The sequence below is a fragment of the Amaranthus tricolor genome, chromosome 12 (assembly GCF_026212465.1).
Source record: "Amaranthus tricolor cultivar Red isolate AtriRed21 chromosome 12, ASM2621246v1, whole genome shotgun sequence".
NCBI classification, from domain to species: domain Eukaryota; kingdom Viridiplantae; phylum Streptophyta; class Magnoliopsida; order Caryophyllales; family Amaranthaceae; genus Amaranthus; species Amaranthus tricolor.
The window spans coordinates 5,735,661-5,757,396 of record NC_080058.1 but is presented as its reverse complement, the minus strand read 5'-3'; the positions used below and the strand labels follow the sequence as shown (position 1 = coordinate 5,757,396).

The following is a 21,736-nucleotide window of genomic DNA, read 5'->3' as shown; positions in this document are numbered from 1 at the left end:
TTTTTGTTGCAAAAAGCACAATCTTGTGCATCAAATAAAATTTCCAAAGCACAAAGTTGTATCTACAGCTTTTTCTTTATACTAACATTTTCTTGTAAATACAACAAAAGACCGACAAGATCTTCCTAAAAAAATAAGATAATGGTGAACAATTCTATCTTTGATATCCTAAGCTTGATCTTAGAATAGCTATTGACAAGGTATGATTGTGGGGTCTAGAGCACTCAAGGCGTCCATACTGCACTTGTCATAGCTGTTAGTATCTGCAATCTGTTCACCCTGTATGATCACAAATCATTTTTAATGATACAATCATACAATGATTGCTTGCAAGAGAAACTCTAAATTGTGAATTGCGAGTTGGATGTACTCCCTCTTTTTCATTTTAAATGTCTCATTTTATTTCTACACGTTTGTCAATGCACTAATTCAATACTTAATAGCGATAATTGTGTATGATTAAAAATTATAAAAACTAAATATTAATAAATATGTTGGGACGAATCAAACAAGATCTATTTGACTTTGTTTTAATGCATAGATTAAGAATAAAATACAAATTAAGAGTAATTGATGAATAGTAACCCAATAGCAAATGGATTTAAAAAGAAACGGAAAAGATTTTTTTTTTTTTTTTTTTGTGATTAATGGGGCAATCTCTAAGGGACGGAGTCACGAAAGAGGTAGAGAAACAAAAAATTACCAAGATGAGATCATAAGAAAATGAATGTACCTTAGCAAGGTTTCTTAAATAAGCAGTGGTGTAGTTTCCTGTGGGAAAGATTGCTTCCATTAAGTCTGCCAATACTATTTGAGGCTGAGACACAGCACCGTCGTACCAATCTTGAGGACACCAATACAAAACTGTATTACCTCATTGAATAACCATAACAACAATGACAATTGAATTGAATTGAATGGAACTGGACCCAACTGAATAAACTTAAATAGAATTGAAAACAGGTCCTAAAGAACAGGGTATATCATGTGGGAACATATTATGATCCATTGCAAGGTATGAGACTTATCCTACATCGGTTGTGTATGCAATTGGTATGAAGTTTATGGGAAAATGGGCTCTCTCACCTAGCAAACTAATTTTTTGGGTGAGCTCTCATGTTTGTCCTATAGCAATAGTATCAGAGCCGGATTCGGAGTGAGTGGCCTGGAAGAGCGAGTCGTGACCTTAAGATGATGTTAGCCTTACGGGGTGTCGATTGTTATGGTCCATTGCAAGGTATAAGACTTATTCCACATCAGTTGTGTATGCCGTTGGTGTGGGGTTTATAGGCAAATAGGCTCTCTCACCTATCAGACTAGTCTTTCAGGTGAGCTCTTCTATTTATCCTATTAAAAAAACCTCATTATTTTCATTAACATCTTGTAACTAGATTATAAGTAACAAAAATTGGTGTAGCAAGGGCTTTAATTTTGGATCAGTAAGAGAAACACAAGACTAATACTCACCAAGTGAAGTATTATTCTGAATTCTCTTGTCATATCTCCATACACTTTCCTTTGCCATAAAAGCGAAGCAGGATTTGTCATCGACACCAACATTTTGGAGGAACGTAGTTATATTGTATGCAACAGGATCAGCCGTGTATGTTTCGTCGATCACCACATCCACCGTCTACAACATAGAAAATCCGTCAAACAAACATGTTTTAATTCTGAATGTCAAAAATAACATGTTTCGGAGTCTAATAAGAAGTAATTTAAGCGATCCAACTATCATCGGAAAAATATAGAAAAAAGTCTATAGATACATGTAACTCAGACATCTTAATAGAAGTTTAAAACCATTACATTGCCAATGGATAATGAACTTACACATAAGATAGCATGAAGTTGATCCAGGTCATCAGGAACTGTGATGTTATAGGTCATTTTGTTGATGGATTCATCGACATTCTCTCCGCCTGCATCTTGCACATACTGCACCAGGTTTGTATAAACAAAGGAGTTATGTTAGGCTGTGACAATTCATCACACATGATCACCCCGTGGGGCCATTCGTGTGATCACACCCACAGAGCACCTGTTAGCTCAGGCCCACAGACCCACTTGTAATGAACGTTGACTTGCATACACACTTGATGAGATTCATTCTTTCCCATAACTATATGTTGTTAGGAGGATTACCCACCAATTCTTATATGCAAGTCCACAACTCACTAGTTTAGTGATGTGGGAATTTCCTCATATGTAAAGTATTTCTAGCAGGTTAAGTGCATATTTATTCAAACTATTAAAACTGTTAAAATGACTTGCTAGAAATTTAGGAGTATTAGAGTATGATTAATGAACTTGATCAAATACTCTTAGATAATTGAAATCTAATGAGAAATGCATTTACCTTTGTTTTGTACGTTTCTGTTGTGAAGGACCATATACCCTGCAGCAAAAAGCGCAAAGATCAGTAATTTCATATAGCAATTATCAAAAACGTCATCATCATCATACCCAATATCTCACTCGCAAGTAGGGTCTGAGTAAGGAAAAGTGACAGACAATCTATACCCGTACTCTTTTCACAGGGATAACTAGAGGAATGCGGTCAAAAACAATCATATCATATTCTACCTTGTGCATCCATCAAGTATATGGAAACACTAATTTGTGTTCATAACCAAAATGAACAATCTATTAAGGTTTTAAAATTCCATTAAAAATCACGGGTTGACTAAGTGGTTGAACCGTTGAAGACTTTCGTTCCACCCATGTGAATAGGGTTTGATTCTCACCACTTACAGAAAGATCAGATCCCCATCTACCTCTTGTCCTTACCTCGGAATAAAAAAAATTGCACTAAAAGCATGTACTTGAACATTTCTCCGCCATACTTACATCTTCGTAAAGCATCCAAGCGACAACAGGTTTGAAGGATGGCTCTCTGCTTGTTGACATGTTAGCCAAGCACATATAATTTTGTTTAACCTACAAAGATACAAACGCTATTAAGTGGCTTCAACCAAGTTTTTGACTTAGACGGAGTAAGGGATGTTGGATGTGCATAACTTCACCCTAGTAAAACCAAATAGCAAATATCATCTGCAAAGTCATACATATAAGAAATGCACATGATTTAACAACCCGTTTTATGATAGTCTATTATAATTTGAAATCAAATAACTATATATCTACGAATCAAAAAGGGCATTCACAAAATCACACTTACTGCACTAAAAATCGAGTTTGCTCTTACTTCCAAGTTTGCGAACACTGCTATATACTTGATCCACTCTGCGCGCTAACACATAACATTCAAATGTTTAGATCAAGTCAGTTTTGGCTATTCTTGGGCAAAACTGAGTGAATTGCGAATTCAAAAGCGAATTAGCTAGCGAATTATGAACGAGTTTATAGTTTCTCGGAAACTTGCAATAACAAATAGATTATATTTTCTAAAACACAAATAAGAAGATTAAAAGGGCCCTACCTGAAGTGGGAAATTTTCAGATGAAGGTAGAAATGTAGCAATATTGCAACCTTGTGGTTTGTCAGTGGAACTTGTAAAGTAAGCAGAAAACTGAGAAAGTTGATCAATCTCAGTCTTGTTTACCATTGTTAGTTCTCCTTCTTCATATAACTTCGATAAACACTCGGATGCCATGTCGTTTGAAGTAATGCCCTTGCAAGTCCCAAGCAACCCTAAAAGCTGTTACAACGCGTAGAAAGTCGTGAACCTTACAATGTAATTCCTCCGTTCTAAAATACTCGCTACATTTCTGTTATTGACACTATTCATCGTTCAAACTTATTTTATATGTTACGACTAATGTGTAAGAAAAAATATAGTCAAGTGAGTTCTTATTTGAATCAACTAATCACAACTTTCATAATATTAACTTTTTATAATTTTTAGATTTGTATAGTTCAATATAAAAATGATAAAAAATAACATGTTAGATTACTAAAAAGTCATATGTAGCAAGCATAGTTGAACGGAAGAAGTATTAAGAATCAGTCGTAAACCATACTACGCATTAAGAGTTAGGAGAGCACATCTCTGATTCCACTACATTATAGCATCGTTTGATCTTCATTGATCCTAGATGATTCTAAGGGACAAAATTCTTACATACCCATGTCAAAAGAGCCAATTCAACCAAAAGCTTAAGCTATATAACCCCAGGTTATGTTATATACTCTATCACGCTCTCTACACGAGATCCCTTCATGGTAGAAATGTCGATGTAGCTAGAGGTGTTCAACAGGCGGGGTTGGGTCAAAATTTATATGGGTCAGGTTGAGGCGGATCGAAGCCCGTTTAAATCCGACCCACTTTGATTCGTTTTTTAAAAGTTCATAATATAGTATTTTTTTTATTCTACTTTATGGCCTATTGGGTCGACCCACCTACATATATAATATCATATAAAAATATTAAAAAAAGCGGTAAAATTTTTTCGTAACCAATTCCTATAACAGTCAGTCTCCTGAGCGACCGTCTTTCTGAGACACGTCTCTCAAGCCCAGTTCAATTTAGCTTAAAGCCTACTCTTATTCTATATTTTCTTTATGGGCCAACCTAATTAGAGATGGTCTTTCAAAGAGACCGTTTCTCACAAAAATTTGTGTTCCTATAATTATCCGACCTAGCCCGACCCTTTACACCAAGGTCCATTTATGACCTGACCCACTAATTACCCGTTAAATATGACCCGACCCTTGACCCGTTGGGTCGACCCGCCTTATTGAATACCTCTAAATGCAACACATACCCTCCTCATACCTGACATGGTAGCCCAAGACGCAAACATTAGGGAATCTATGTTGACATGTAACATTGCATTGGTGGTTAGATTTACCCCAGTTTTCGAAACATCTTGTAGATTTTCGATAGCATAAAAAACCTTAGAAGAAGTTCTTGGGAGTGATCCTCACCTCAAGGAAAGAAACTGCAGAATTAGAAAACAGGCAACACGTTAGAGGCCTATATATATGGTTATAGTTTGAGTTGATTGTGTGCAGAAACTTGTTATTCCTAACCTGGAATGCCTGGAAATGTATCAGTATCAAGTGCATAATTCGATAGAGGCACCACCAATGATTTCATCCTACTTGTGCAGTACTTTGTTCTTCCTGCCATCCTTGAGTTATTCTGTTATTGAAAATCCCTTTGAATTAGAAATGGCACAAATTGTCTAATAAGTTCAATGTGAGACACATCAATAAAATAGTAGGTTATGGAGTTGCATATATATTGGCCATTGGGTGAGCTAATCTTTCTAATACTATATGGTTTTGAGAAACAATAAACTTCACTAAGTGTATGTGCAAGAGTCAACGCTCTTGACCCGTGGGTTTGTGGACCCGAGCCCATGGGTGTCCCATGTTCACATAAGTGGGCCATAGTGATATTATGTGACGATTTACCACGACCTAATATAAATACTCTTGCAAATGATTGTGTGTAATATATAGTAAACAAAAGGATGTAGTAATATATTGATCAATGGTTCATAAAAGAAATGCTTATGAAGTTTTGGGTTAGTTTAGAGCATCCATACGAAAATTGATTATTAAATTTAGAATTATTTACGAATTACGATTTGAATATTTTTTTTCGAATTACAACCATCAAAGTAATGATATTTTTAAGTATTTATTTGTAATATAATTAATATTTATTATTGAAAAAATGAATGACTCAAATCTCTATTAGAATTATAAATAGTTAAGATTGAATAATTACGGTGATTAGCTTTAAAAGTCAAGCACTATGAATTACCGGTTGAGAAAGATTAATTATAATTAAGTAATCTTACGTTGTCCATCCACATGATCTAGCATTTGTTTTCACTTCTTGCACTATTTTACTACTTACTCTTCTTAAATTTGCATCATTTGCAAATATGATGTTTTTAAAAATGGTGAAAATTTGGTAATAAATGAAAAAGAGTTAAATATGTAATTGATAGAATACTAAGAGAGAGTTGAATTATATGGATTGAAATAAAAAATTTAATACATTCTATTTTAAATAAAAAAATAATGTAATAATTAAGAGAGATAAAATAGTAGATTTATTGGGAATATCTTCTTTTGTCATTGTCTATTGGGGTACCTATCTTTGGTACCTTATATACTTTTTAATACCAATATAAAACTAAAAACCACTCTTTTTTCTTCTCGTTTACTTTTTGCAAAGTTTTCAAAGTAAAATTTGAATCTTAATATAGTATTTTAAAAAATTATAAAAAGTATACATTTAGATGAATCTAACGAGATCTCACAAGGATATATTTTATATCTATATATGTCTTAAAAATCTTAATTAAATTTTTTTCTTCAAAATAAAATATTCTAAACGGAAATAACATTATTTGTTATGAATTGCTTTTGTTGTACATCTAAATTCAACTAAGTTCTCTATTATAGTGGTACATATCTTTCTACTTCATACTATGTTTAACTCATTTATTTTATTCTACATTAGTTTTATGTTAGAGTAATTTTGAACATATCTCTAAATGAAAGGACAAAGAGCATATAGTAATTAAATTTATTACAATCAAAGAAAATATTGCAATTTCATTCAAACATAGCTAAATGTTGCAAAATGAAAATGACAAATGCGTTAGTATGTTAACTACTTTTATTTAATGCCTATTTGTAGTATAATTTTTTATAAAATATATTATATCATTTTCCTGATTATGAATCTTTTGAGTGTAAAGTTTTTTTCTAACATTTTTATTATCTTTTTATACCACATATTCAAATTGTTTTAGACCGGAATAAATATATAAAAAAATAAGATAATTAAAAGACAATAAACATGACCAATAGCCTTTTCATATTAAATTATATAAATTTTTATTATCATTCTCAATATTTAATACGGATTTACAAACATAGAGCGACAAAATGTTGCAAAATGAGAAGGAGAAATAGGAGTATATTATAAAAGTACCTGGATAAGAAGATAGCTATCACCATCAATGGAGTTTTTAATGACTTTGAAGGTTTGCCCATAATAAATCTTAAAATTCACAGCATCCTCCACTGTTGATATGCTTCCAACCTTCACTGGGGGTGGCTTTCCAACAACATTCATACATTCCATCATCATCATCATCAACATTATCACCATCATCCAACACAAATAATAATTCTTCATTTTGTTTGGATGTTTTTGTGTGAAGAACAAAGTAAAAGGTAAAGTGATTTGATGTTAGTTGATTTGGGATGATGGGCATGAATGATGATTGATGAGGGTAATTTGGGAAGTTAAGTGAAGAAATTAGTGTAAGTTGTGTACATGTGTGGCATTTCCATTATCAATCAAACATATAGAAAGTGTTTTAGCTTTTTGGCTATTAGGATTGTCCTTTTGTGGGCTCCTTGTGCTTTTAATGAATTTTGTATGTCTTCCTACTCATTTTACTTTTTTTTTTTAAATTATTTCTTTCATTGTTTTCTTCACTTTCCCTACTTAAAATCTTAATCATCTATTTTGGTGAATACTCTTTTCCTATCTTTTTATTTGTGTCACTAATCCTTAATCTTTTTGTCATATTATCTAGAAGTATATTTTTAATTATATCTTTACATCTTATTACTGCAAGGATGGTAAAATGGGCGAACAAGTATAATATGTACTCATGTCAACTAAAATTTTTATGCTCATCATTTGTGACGAGTAAAATTTTCATACTCATTTGTCCACTTGGGTATACATTCAAACTCATTTTAATTTACTATGGTCAAATAGGTATATTCATAACTATATCCATTATGGGTGTACCCACCTTATACTTGTCTCATATTCACTTCAAGTTCGCGTTATATGCTCAATGACGTTGCAATTCTTTATAAATTTAATTGTATATAAACCATACAATATAATAAAATTAAATTGATATCCTTAATTTATTGTCAATAGCTTTTAATAAAAATATAAAAAATTGATGTAAAGTAGTAGAATGTAGATATGGGCGGATCAAGTGGATATGAGGCAAGGCGGGTGGGTAAGATTACATATCCACTACTACCCACTACCCATACTGAATAAGACTTTTCATACTCATATCTACCTATTGCCTAAAAAATTCATATTCATAACCTCTTCAATTGAGAAAAAAATTTCATATAGTTTTAGCTGTCTATCACGACTCACCGGCTCCGCGTCTTTCTCACCTCAGTCAGACAATTACTCTCATCTGTTCTTCCTCACTGCCTTTTTTTACACCCGAAACCACTGGTTCTCTCATTTTCAGTTGGTTGTTGGTAGTACGTCGTCATCAAATATCAAAACATTTTTTTCTTTAGAGACGAGTTAGCCGTTATCGCTTTTGTCAACCACACAAGACCACCATAGACCACGACCGACTCACCAGGTGTCTATTGGTGAAGAAGTGATTACTAGTACGACGAAGTACAGGTATTTGGGATCAATCATTCAGAGGGATGGCGAGATTGACGAAGATATCAATCATCGAATATATGCGGGTTGCCCCAATAAATTTGACTTGCATGAATTAAACCTTTCTGAGGACCTGATCAGGGATAGGGATAGGTGGAGGCATCTTATCCATGGTTTAGATTACTGATTCTCCCTTCGCTTAGTTTTCGGTGTTCTTATTCTCTGGCTTTTATTCGTTGCTATTACTATTATTATTATTATTATTATTATTATTATTATTATTATTATTATTATTATTGTTGTTGTTGTTTTCTTTTTCATCTTTAATTGTTTTTTTACTTTATTTTATTATATACATATGCATTCGATTTATATTTATCTTATGTCTAAGGGTCACACTTGTGTGTGATAAAGATACAGACTTGCGGAGTTCGCTTCAACCGCACTCGGTCCCGTCAGTTGCAGAATCTTATTTTATTCTTTCTCGAGTTGGGGGACTCTTTGGCCACGCTCTCCTTTATGTGTATGAGTTACTGCCGTCCTTCCCTCCCCAGATCCTGTCCATAGTTTTCTATGGATGGGATACACGGGATATGATGATATGATGAGGATGATGATTTAGGTCTTATCTATATTAATTATGTTGAGCCTGCCAGTTGTGAAGGATCATTGATACCTAATAGTTGATAACTAATTGTAGTGACTGATTTGATCAATTGATTTTATCAACTAGTTTTATCAGCTGTTCATAAACTTGTTGGTAGGAACTTGTTCGAAAGTAATTCATTCATAACTTAGTTGTTTCAGCTAGCTATTTTATCAAATAATATTCAATGGTTGTTTCACTTCAAATTTATCAATTCTTATTTTATTATGTGGAACTTGAATTGTAGAGGACTGAATGAAATCTATTTTTAATTCATAAATCTATTTTATGAAACTAAATCATTTATGAAGGCAAATAGAAAAGGAAGGGATATTAGCATAATAGGCATAGAACTTCTATGACTAAGTCTAACTATTAACTTTTAACATCACATACAAATTATGTGATTTATTTAGTTAAGTTTGTACTTCTCATATTTTCTAAATGTGGGCAGTTTTGTTTCAAAAAATAAATTGATAAACATAAATAATTAATTGTGTAATTAAATTATTTTGTAAATAAATGCTCGCCTATAAGGGCAACTTAAATTGTACTTATTTAACTTAAATTGTACTTATTTAGAGACTATTATAGCTTACAATTTCTATCATTTCCTTTATTTTATATATTTCTAATATTCTAACTTGTCTAATAAAAATAAACTTCAACTCCTATTTTAATCTATGCTTATTGTCACTAAATTAACAATCACAAATTTTCCTATTAATGGGATTTAAACTGACAACTAATCACGGGAGGTTCTAGACTGATTTAAGGTGTTCGACTGCTTAGGACCCCTAAAAAACAGGGGTCTTATATATTAAAAAACTCTATATAGTTTATCAGTCAAGCGTAGCTCAGCTAAAAATATGCATTTCTTATGATATTATTGGTCAGGGGTACAAGTCCTTAAGTCTTTGCAAACATTTTGGTTCCTATTTTACCATTAATGGTAGACGAGGGCTTCAATTTATTAAATATATTATCAATAAATAAATAAATAAATAAATAGGTTCCACATAATCTTTACTCTGGCCCTATAACTAATATTAGACTAAAACTCTACATTGTTGTGTTGTGGTGAATTAATAATATTGGGACTACTCAAATACAAAACATAAAAAAAAAAAAAAAAAAAAAGATGATCCATAGATAATTGTGAATTCTTGATGAACAAATGAGAAATGAGAAAGCTTTAGGGAGGAATTTAATTAGAAATATAAAAATGGGGAATAATGATTTGATAATATAAATGGAATTATGTAGAGAAGCAAGAAGCAACCGTACAAACCCGTGAAGCGTAAGCTTAAGCCATAATTTGTCTGTATGTGGACATCCCTTTGCTGTTTCCATTCTCATTCTTTGCCTTTTTACCAACAAAACCCATGTGATACGCACCTACTCCTTGCTTCTCACACTCACTCACGGTCACCGCCATCTCCAATCAACCTATCATCTTTCACTGCTATCGATATCATTCATTTTTTACTTTTTACTTCTTACTTAATTAAATGCTAAAAATTAATTTATTTAGTGTTAGAGTTTATACTATAGAGAAAGTTTTAGTAAATAACGATTGAGTCTTAATTATGAACTTAAGCTCTTAAATGATTGTATCTTGACATTTAGAAAATGACTTTTTTTTTATTATTATTATTGGAAATATAATGCAAATACAAATAAAACAAACCGATTTGTATTTCCCTTGTGTGGATGGCAATGGAACTCCTTGCTTTGTAAATCACCAAATGGACACCATGAAGATAAGGTTGCGACAATCAGAGAAGTCGCTCGAAAACTTGATATGAGTAGAAGACGTTTATGCACTTTCCTATTGTGATATTTCTCCCACAAAGGTGTTTGGGATGATAAATAAAATTCACAATGAGATACAATCTACAGAACAAAATCCTAGCACAAGGAAATCGCAATAGTAAATACATGTGTTGTAGTGAATTATGAACTTTGATGATATTAAAAGTTAATTACTCTCTCAATATTATCTCATGAAAGGAAAAACAAGAATAGAAAAACAAGAATAAGAGTATTCTTAAGAGAGAAATCATAAATTATATGAAATTGAGATTGAATGTCCCTTGGCATGCAACCTCTATTTATAGAGTTATGCATCAAACAATACCTCATTTTGAAACAAAAGTGTTTCACCAAACAAAGCTTTTCACCAAGCAAAGTTTATGAAACAAAGTAATGTTTCACCAAGCAAAGCTTATGAAACAAAGTAATGTTTCACCAAACAAAACTTATGAATCAAAGTAATGATTCATCAAATTCTTTAAGGCATTTAATTTGGACTTATAATATATTTATTTAGTCCCACTACTATACTAAATATGTAGTATATACAAATCTAAATCTATATACTCTAAATGTTCAACAATTATAAGGTTGGCTGAGGGACGAAAGCGAGATGATGACCCTACATGTGAAAAGTGGTACTTACTTCAAATAAGACAACATTTCATTCACTAGAAACTGACTTTTGAGATAATATGAAAAATTAATTTAACACGTCTTTTAATTGATTTTAGGCTTATTAATTATTTTTCTCTAATAGACATTCAATAATTAATAACTAATTATTTAACTAAATATTTATATTAATAATTAATAGCTAACTTATATAGTTGGCTTTAACGATTAACAAAATAATTAATGTTACCGATTGGGTCAAACAAACTAGTTGGAACCTACTAACCTCTAACAGCCAAACACCAATCGCCAAAAATTTTAAATTGAAATTTTGGAAAAATACTAACAGTAAATAACAAACCTAAATATGTCATTATTCAATTATTAACAATGCATATGTTTACTCTGTTGATTGGTACGAGCTTGATGAAGAAATCAAGATCAGAAAAAATAAATAAATAAATAAAAAGAAAAAACGCCATTGCCGGGGATCGAACCCGGGTCACCCGCGTGACAGGCGGGTATACTCACCAGTCACCACTATACTACAACGACTGCAACTATGACATATTTGATAGTAATCGTAACTTATACATTGATATACTCTACAAACTTGATATAGGGTATGTTATGCGTAGGATAGTTGTGTGAATTAGCTGTTAGTTCGCTAAATAAGAAATAGTAACCTTATTTTTTATAATTCGTATTACTTACTACTTTGATTGATTTGTAATACAAATAATTTGTCGTGGAATATTGAAATAATGTAGACCTGATCAAACACCGGGCCGGGTGGAAAAAATAGCTCATTGATGCGGGCCGGGCCAAAGTGCGGCCTAAAAGTTCTTGCCCAAACCCGTAATATGCGGGCTTGCGGGCCTATGTTATATATTATTTATACATAATTAAAAATACAAATTACAAATAATTGAAACAAACAAATACAATTGTTACATATTATACATAATTTAAAACACAAATTACAAATAATTCAAATAAACAAATACAAAATAATCAAATTATGTAACTAATTAGTGATTTGACAATCGTCATCTTCACGATCTACCTCTTCTTCCTCCTCTTCAACATTAAAAATGGTAGACCGACCTTGATGCAATATGAAAAAAAAGTGTTAGCATATGAAATAATCAAAATATGTAACTAATTGGACCAACTTAGCTCCTTTCGTGTCGGGCCGCGGGCCAAGCACCAATCCCAAACCCGTCCCAAAAAAATTCGGGCCACTTATTTTCTGTCCAAACCCGCCCATCGGGCCATATTTTGGTACCCAAACCCTCACTTTTTCGAGCCGGCGGGCCGGGCCGCCCATGATCAGGTCTAAAATAATGATATCGGAAGCCAAATAAATAGACGATGTGAGATTAAAAAAATACTTGTCAACTTATTGGTATGATTTATATTATTCTAATATTGTTTTTTTGGGACAATTTACACGAATTGATTATTAGTACTTTTTCAAAATATCTTATAATTAATTTGAACTCGAGTCACTTATATGTTTATCAATAATTTTTTATTTTTTCCGTGTAGAACTTAAAATATGCACTTAACAACTGTATTTTTTTTTTCTTTTGCCCTCAGTAGTCAAACACACCCAAAACAATCCTAAATACCTTTGCACATCACTTGGGTTAGATGTTAGATACACATTTGATGTAGTTTACATTTCTAAAGCAAAAGAAAATTGAATGGCATGCTTAGGAATGAAAAAATAAAATATATATATTAATATTACATGTATAATCTCAAATATTCTCAATTTGTCTCAAGAAAAAAAATTACAAATTAGATCCTAGCAAAGGTGGAACCTTTACCACCTTACTTGAATCAATAACCTAAATTAATTGTATATATAGAAAAATTAAATCAATAAGTAATTAGTGGAGTTAATTATACCCTAATCAAGAAGTGGGACCAACATGGTTAGCCCATATGGTACAAAGTGCCAAAACAAGGGTTAATGAAGGCCATACCCTATACATTACCCAATTTGACATAATCTTTTCTACCTTGCCACCCATATTTTTTGAACTACTCAACTTATCAAATATTTGAATATGATGATTATCTTCCACATATAATTTCTTCAAATCCTTTCTACCCTTAAGACTATTTTTAGCAAACCTTACCAATTTGTAGAAAAATGAAGATTTTTTTCTACTATTTTCAGCATAAACTTCATAGGAATTAAGTTTGGTGTTTTGTAATCCTATAGCGCGTTGTAAGTAGACTTGAACTGTAGTTGTGGGTTGTACTTGATGAAATCGAGTTTCTGCTAGCCATTGAGACGAAACATACAAGCTCTGATTCACTTCAACTTCCTCAAACACTTCGAAGTTCGGACTGCTTGAGAAATTGTCTATATCATCTTCATTGATTTTGAAATCGTCTGTCTTAGAGTCATCTGCATGGATCGTACAGTATTATTGATATAACAAATATTATTGTAAAATAATTTCCATTAGTTTACATTAAATTGTGAAGGAACCAACTCAACCAAAAGCTTAAACTGACAGTTGACGCCCTATGATATTGCATATTTTAACACGCCCCTCACACGAAAGTCCTTTGGGTAGAAGTGTGGATGCAACATATGTCATCCTTATAGTTATATCTCCTCATCTTCATCATCATACCCAGTATATCCCGCTCATAGAAAACTATGATCAGGGTCTGGGGAGGGAAGAACGACGGTAGCTCATACCCATAGAGGAGAGTGTGGTCAAAAAGTCATCCTTATACCTGATGCTGAATATGTCACTTTAAATGAAGGGTCATTGAGATTTGAACATTGACCTTTTGTCACGTTGAAATTTGATACCATATCAAGGAACCAACTCAACCAAAAACTTAATCTAATAATTGAGACCCCAAAATATGCAGTATACTCGGACAAAAATAATCAACTAAAACTTATAATTAGGAAATAGTAGATATATTACCTTGAAGTTCTTCAAGTTGATCTGCATGAAGCAATGTTGAATTGTTTTCTATTGGGACTGTTTTATCATACTCACGCTGGGGATCCTACATGACACCAAATCAACAAAAAAGGTTGAATTATTTAGATAACATGAAGTTAATTGCAAGATATAGAAAAAAGATTTTATATTGGGCCAAAAATGACCATAATTATACAAGGTATCTGAACAACAACATATACGAGTGGTTTGACTTAAAATACAAAGTCAAAATAATTTATAGGTCAAATATCATATACATACTCTAAAAGATTAAGGTTACGCTCATATGATCCCATATTTGGTTTATGTGAAAGCCTTTAATCGTATTCGTTTAATGAAATCAAAATTAATTTAAGCTGATGATTGCGACCTTACAATGTATAGAGGGAAATATAAATTTTTAAACGAGACGGTCTCACAATAAAATCATTTCTATTGAGCTACCCTAATATACACTTATTGTCTTAAAGTGATCATTTATAACCTTAAAATGATCACTTATAACCTTAAAGTGATCATATATAATCTTAAAGAGATGATCAATTAAAAAAATAGATTAATTATATGAATTTGTCTCATGGTGATTCGGTCTCATACAAGACTTTATGATAAGTAAATCGCCTCAACTAATATTAAAATAAAGTAGATGCAATGATTAATGCTTTAACATTTTTATCAATCAAGAAACCAACTCAATCGTAAACTCAAATCAACAATTTAAGTCTATAATATGTTATATTCTCCCTCAGTTTTCTAATGCAAGTTCCCACAAGGAATGTTTACGGGAATTATGAAAATTAGAATATTTTAGATAGCAGATATATTATTTAATTGAATAATAGTAGGGACCATAAGCATTGGAAAAAATATTACAAGAAAGTAAATGGAAAAAATATGGAGACCACAACTAATAAAAAAATAGTTTTATAATGTTAGTGGGAAACATGTAGAGACCATAAGAAATATAAAAATGTTAAAATAAAGTTAGTGGAAGATATATGGGGTCTATAAGCATTATAAAAATATTAAAGTGTGTATAAATAAGGTTATTTTTGTTCAAAATTTGTAATATAAATGAAAAGATTATTTATGAGAATAACAAACAAAACACCTAAAAATAGCAAATGAAAACTTCTTTAAGAAACGAATGGATGAATGGATTACTATTAAGAAAGTTTGTGATATTTACCTTATCTAAATTTGTATCTTGAAAAACAACCAAATCCGAAAAGTTAACCATCCTATTCAAATTGGAATCCTCCCAAGATGAATTGTCCATAAGGGGATTCAAAGAACTTTCCTTTTGTTGGTTCATAGGATCACCATGGCTCATAAATCCGCCAATCATAGAAGGTGTATTATACTCGAAATCCGTCTGAATGAGATCTTGTTGAGCTTGAGCTACTGATAAAATTTCATCTAGAATATCTCCTCCGGTGTTACTACTACTACCTTTGTTAAAGTAAGGTTGACACATTCCCATTTTATAAGGTATACTTGTTGCTCCAAAGGTATGGGACCATGATCCCTCTACTTCTAAGGGAGGTAATGTTAATCGGTGTTGTAACCTTGCACACTCTATTGCAATGTCAACCTTCATCATGGTTATAAATGATTAGAGTCAGAGTCATCAAATCAGTATCCCCACAAGCTAAAATTGATCAATAAGAAACAAAATTATAGAAATTAAACATACTCCCTTCGTTTCTTTCAAACGTCCTATTTGCTTTTTGCACCTTTGCAAATGCACTAATTCAATCTTTAATATCTCTAATTATGCATAATTAATAATTATAAATAATAAATATTAATACACCTTATCTTGATATGAATCAAACAAAATCCGATTTGACAATGTTTTAATTTAATAGATTAAAAATAAATTACAAATTAAGAATAGTTGATAAATAATATTCAAAAAGCAAATGTGACGTTTGAAAAGAAACGGAAGGAGTACATTTTTTATTATATATTAAGACTCATGAACAAAATATTATCCATAAATATCAAAATTTAAGCCTTACTAATTATTTTGTTTGTTTGGTGATATATGTGATTTGAATACATATTAATGCTAAAAAATTTCAATTTAAAGTCACTTATGAGATTTTAATGCCTTAAAGATGAATGTAATCTGAACTCTCAATGACAATTGACATATATTGATAGGTATATTAGTGTCATAATGGTTGTAAATTGTTATTTGTAATATATGTGTAGCTTAGTGCAAAGGCTTAGACATGTGCCTTAACACATTTATAATTTCACATTTGAATAATAATTAATTTTTAACATCTCATTTTTAACAAAAACACAGAAAAATATATCAAAAATATATAAATTGAGGAGGACCTTTATAATTGTGGGTTTTGAGCAATTTATTCATTTTGCTTACACATTTAAGACCCCTCTAAATAATCGTTAACTATAAATTTATTGTTGTAAATGTTATAATATATCATAAAACCTTAATTATTAGTTTAACATGTCAGAGTATATGACATATCCAGACGTCTCAATCATTAGCTTAAGTTTTCGGTTGAATTGATTTTGATCTTTGACATGCTATCAGAAATCAGTGTGACAAAAAGTTAGGAATTCGCATTTAAAGTATAATATTCAACGTCCGGCATAAAGAGAACTTGTGCTACATTCACGCTTCTAGCCCAAAAGGCTCTTGTGTGAGTGGGCGTGTTAGAACATATAACATATAATTTCTTAATTATTAGCTTAGACTTTTGATTGAGTTGGACCAAAAGGGCATGCATACCTTGGAAGGAGGGTAATTGTGAGAAGTTGGTGTAGGAAAGTTGAAATCTTGTTGATCATTCAAATAATGCAGCCATTGAGCCTCATCATCTGCCTGCATACTCCGATGCGAGTAAGACGACGATGATCCATGGGCTCGAGCCAAGCTAGTAGTACATGTTCTCTGTTCCATAGGCACCGGCGAGCTATTAAACTCGTCGCATATGTCTAGGCTTGAAGATTGTTGATCACTTGACATTTGATGACCCATATTTAGGGTGTGACAAGCTGCATTATATTGTGGTCTTGTACTCTTTGGTACTGTTGGTACTGCTGTTTTCTTGAATATTCGACATAATGCATAGGCATCCTACATTTTATAACCATGTATATGTATAGAGTCAGGTCAGAGTCATTAATTTAGTATCTTACGTAAATTAGAATTCAGAAAAAGAGAACAACAAAATCAATGTTCTAAGAAAATATAGTAATAGTATTAGTTATTAATGAGATTAAAACATAATTTTCTTAATTTTTAGAAATTTGTTAGAATATTTTCAACTATGACAACCCATCCATTCAAAATAATTCTTACTATTGAGGTAACCTTCTCTAATGTAGTGTATTTTGAGGAGATAAGTAATACTTGGTTTGGATTATTTTAAAAGGTTACCTCAATAGTATATTATCATTAAAAATTAAGTTTAATCAGTATTTTAAATGATATACTCCCTTCTATTCACCTTAGGTGTCCCATTTATTTGATTTGTTTTAATATAAAGTTTATTAATATCAAATTTTTATAATTTTTAATTATATATAATTAGATATATTAAGAATTAAATAAATATATTGGATATAGTGTATAAAATAAATGTGACATTTAAGATAAATAGAAGGGACTATTCATTATAGTGAATAATATATGGATTTAATTTAATAGGTATATTACGAAATGATTTGCCTAAGTAGTGTTGGAAAATAAAAAAATTTCCAATTTGGGGTTCACCAAAATTTATTTTCCAAACTAGTGTTCATTAAGAAAAAAATTAATATGCTATGTTTGGGAACGATGATTTTATTTGAAAATTTGGAATTGACTAAAATTTATTGTTTGGCAAATTAAAAATTTTCAAATTTGGATTTGGATCAAATTCCACCATTATTTTTAAAGTAGTTAAACTTGAGAATTTGAGAATGACAACCCAAATCTTATCATTCTCAAATTCTTCATTTATGATTTCATAATTGAAATTCATAATTTGAAATGAAATAGTTGTTTAGAAACACTACATAAATCAATTTGATTTTGGTTTGGGAAGTTCCAAACCTCTTAAATCATTTTTTACATCACAAATTTTTGTGAGTGACGGCCTCTTTGAGAGACCATTTCTAATTAGGTCAGCCCATTATATATTTTTTAAAATATTGTAAGTAACTATTAAGAATGATGTAAGTAGACATTAAAGACATTAAAAATAGGCATTAAGGATATGGTAAATAAGCATTAAGGATAATGTGAGTAGGCATTAAAAATATCATAAGTAGGTATTAATTTTTAATGGGTTGGACTTGAGTTCGTTTCTCAAAGAGACGATCTCTCAAGAGATTAGCTGTTTTTACATTAAATGTATTACAATATTCAATGTATTATTTTTTACATTACAAACTCTGATTTTCTATAATAGATCACAAGAATGATGCTAACAACAGATCACAAGAATACACTATCTTCAACAAATTTTTTATTGATTTTGACTTTTGGACTTGGTTGAGATTTTTGGTTGTATGTAGAAGTATTTTTTTTAGATATTTTACTCTTTCTGTAAAACTTGTGAGATTTTATAATTTGTTTAACGCATATATTTACTTGACAAAACAGCTTTATTCTCTTGTAATTTAGGAATTACCAAAACCAAAAAATGTAGCTTAGTAAAACTATTTTATTATATGAACACCATTTTGAAAATTAAGTTTTAAAGAACATTAAAATTGAAATTTTTTATTTTTCAACTCCAATTAGGCAAATCACTCAATATTACGTACCAAAACAGAAGAAGCAAGTTGAGATTCACGTTCATCAAGGCGATATTCATGCATAACCCAATCCGTACGGTGGCCATGAGGAGCTCTTCCACCGTAGTAAACCAATGTTTTCTTCATGCCCACCGCTCGAGATTTTGAGTTGACCTTTCGATCTTTTCCTGTGGCTTTCCAATAACCGCCTTTCGTTGCTCGGTTTGTTCTTGAACCATTTGGGTATTTTCTATCTCTTGGGCTGAAAAAATACCACTCCATATCCTTGCTTGGCAATAATGACTTACCTATGTCATTCAAATTTAAATATTGTTATTAATTTAGATAGTGTTTGACAAAATAGCTTATTAAACAATTTTAGCTTATTATGATACAAATAGAGGATGTCAAACCATCACATGCTAATGTTTGGTAAATTAGCTGATTAAAACAAATTATTGTTGTGATTTTGTGAACAAGCTGTTTTTGAATTAGCTTCTCATAGTAACAGGTTTAAAATCAGCTGGTCAAACCTATGTTAATAAAATCAGCGATTGTATTTAACTATCAGTTACCAGCTATCAACCATTTACCAAACACCCCTTAATCTGATCAATCACTATTTAGATCGTATGTTAAAGTCTACATCCTAAGTTTCACATCGAAAAAAGAGTATGACATATAATCTAATAAGTAATAGATTTCTAAATTAGTATAGACATCTTAACTTAAAAGCAGATAATATGATACTAATATGAATCGTGTCGATGAACTGAAAATAAAATATAATAAAAAGAGAGAATAATTCACATAATTTGGAATGAAGGGAAGTGCTTTAAAAGAAAAGTATATCTCCGATGGATATGAAAGAAAGAATGGAACAAGGTAGTAGAAAGCCCTAAAAAGAAAGAAAACAAATAAAAAGCAAAGCATTTCTTTTGACCACTAAATAAACGATCCTTTTTTTATAGTATAACTTATGCTTCTCTAATATTTTATGCACTTTTTATATATCACTAAATTAATTAACTATAATGAGCTTAATAATAAATTTGAGTTGTACAACATTATTTTTTTGATATAAGAGAAAGGAAGCTTAAACTCCTCTCACAATCTTATAAATTTTATCTTTAGAGATTTTTCAGCCTGCTCTAAATAAAAATTAAAAATTCTATGATTTATGAATGCTTGCATATTGGAAAAAATATTTCATTTGGAAAACAATTTTTTTGAAAATAGTTTATAGATTAAAATGTAAATGATTATCATTTTTTGTTAGTTACTAAAATCATGGAGCACTAAATGATTCATGTTATGGCCTTGTTTTAATTTGCCACATTAATCTCAAAATAAAAGGAAAAATTATATAATAACATAAGAAAAAAATTGTAGGATTCTTAAAAGCTCTTAATCCATTATTTAAGGGTTTTGAATGTGAACCCTAAAGATCAACTTGACAATTTGAGTTTAAAATTTCTTATTTTTTTTCTATCAACAAATAAACCCTAATTCAACTTGATGAAATAGAATTGGGTAATGAAGGAGGAAAATACAAAGAAGTAACAAATTAAAATGAAGTAATTGTAGCTTAGTCTTAGTCTTGGTCTTTAACTTAGTATTTTCGCGCAAAGTTAGGGTTGAGTTTAAATATACAAAAACATTTGCAAATTAAATAGTATAACAATTTCAGCGTCTTTTATAAGACCGTCTCACAGTGAGACGACCTCAAAACAAGAAGTTCATAAGTTAAAAGTTTTTATCATTAGGCTATTTAATCTAATGAGGCATGTGTCACTGTGAGACCGTCTCATACAAGAATTTGTGTAACAACTTATGCAAAGAATAATACTAAAGAGAAAAACACATACTTGGTAACTCCCAAGGTTCACACTTATAAAGATCAACTTCAGGGATGATCTCAAGATCAATCCTACGGCCATTAATCTTCCTCTTAAGATAGTAAGCCACCAATTCTTCATCTGTAGGATGAAACCGAAAACCGGGTGGCAATGAAAAAGGTGCCATTTTTATGATCAACTCAAGCTTAAGCTTGCTTGGAAACTCAAGAGAAATAAAGGAAGAATTTAAGTTGAGAGAGAAGAAAAATGTTAAGGTAGGGTTTGGTATATATAAAAAGGAATGGAATCAACATTATTATTTTATGTAAGCCTAACAATAAGAGAACAAAAAGAAACTAAAAGGAAAAGGGCCCCCTATTGCTACATCCCCATCTACTTTTTCTTTTTTCATTATTATTTTTTTTTTGGGTTTTTTGTTTTAATTTTATTTCTAATATTGCTTTACCTCTTTTCCCATCTAATTATGATTCTTGTTATCTTTCAACATAAGTTGTTTGATTATTAGTATACGTATTTAAAATAGATCTGACAGATTGATATTTATTTAATTTTATGACTGAATTCAATTTGATTTGACTTAAAAAATAAATAATAAATATGTAAAAATCAATATGGATGCAAGACTTAATTTTAAACCGGGCAGAAACAGCTAATTCGAAATTGTAAGTAATTACAATTA

At 30.9% G+C, this 21,736-nt stretch overlaps 2 protein-coding genes and 1 non-coding gene across 4 annotated transcripts; all 3 read right to left on the bottom strand.

The window, feature by feature from the left end:
* On the bottom strand, positions 1-7,438 carry LOC130828316 (uncharacterized). Of its 2 annotated transcripts, none has more exons than XM_057694231.1 (11): positions 6,923-7,438; positions 4,996-5,107; positions 4,891-4,904; positions 3,443-3,661; positions 3,182-3,253; positions 2,851-2,940; positions 2,360-2,398; positions 1,834-1,938; positions 1,468-1,633; positions 734-843; positions 1-279 (listed from the first exon to the last, which is right to left on the bottom strand). In XM_057694231.1, the coding sequence occupies exons 1-11, from the start codon at positions 7,127-7,129 to the stop codon at positions 190-192; spliced, it is 1,224 nt and encodes a 407-aa protein (XP_057550214.1). In that variant the 5' UTR covers positions 7,130-7,438; the 3' UTR covers positions 1-189. The 2 variants fall into 2 exon arrangements, with proteins under 2 accessions (XP_057550214.1, XP_057550216.1); XM_057694233.1 differs by having other exon boundaries at positions 3,209-3,253.
* Positions 7,439-11,926: 4,488 nt separating this feature from the next.
* TRNAD-GUC (transfer RNA aspartic acid (anticodon GUC)) lies at positions 11,927-12,005 on the bottom strand. The gene has a single exon. It is a non-coding gene; the product is annotated as a tRNA-Asp (tRNA).
* A 1,207-nt stretch (positions 12,006-13,212) lies between these two features.
* Positions 13,213-21,331, bottom strand: LOC130828315 (NAC domain-containing protein 86-like). The gene is made up of 6 exons (XM_057694230.1): positions 21,067-21,331; positions 19,229-19,506; positions 17,205-17,552; positions 15,624-16,028; positions 14,414-14,498; positions 13,213-13,875 (listed from the first exon to the last, which is right to left on the bottom strand). The coding sequence occupies exons 1-6, from the start codon at positions 21,221-21,223 to the stop codon at positions 13,373-13,375; spliced, it is 1,776 nt and encodes a 591-aa protein (XP_057550213.1). The 5' UTR covers positions 21,224-21,331; the 3' UTR covers positions 13,213-13,372.
* Between the last annotated feature and the right edge of the window lie 405 nt (positions 21,332-21,736).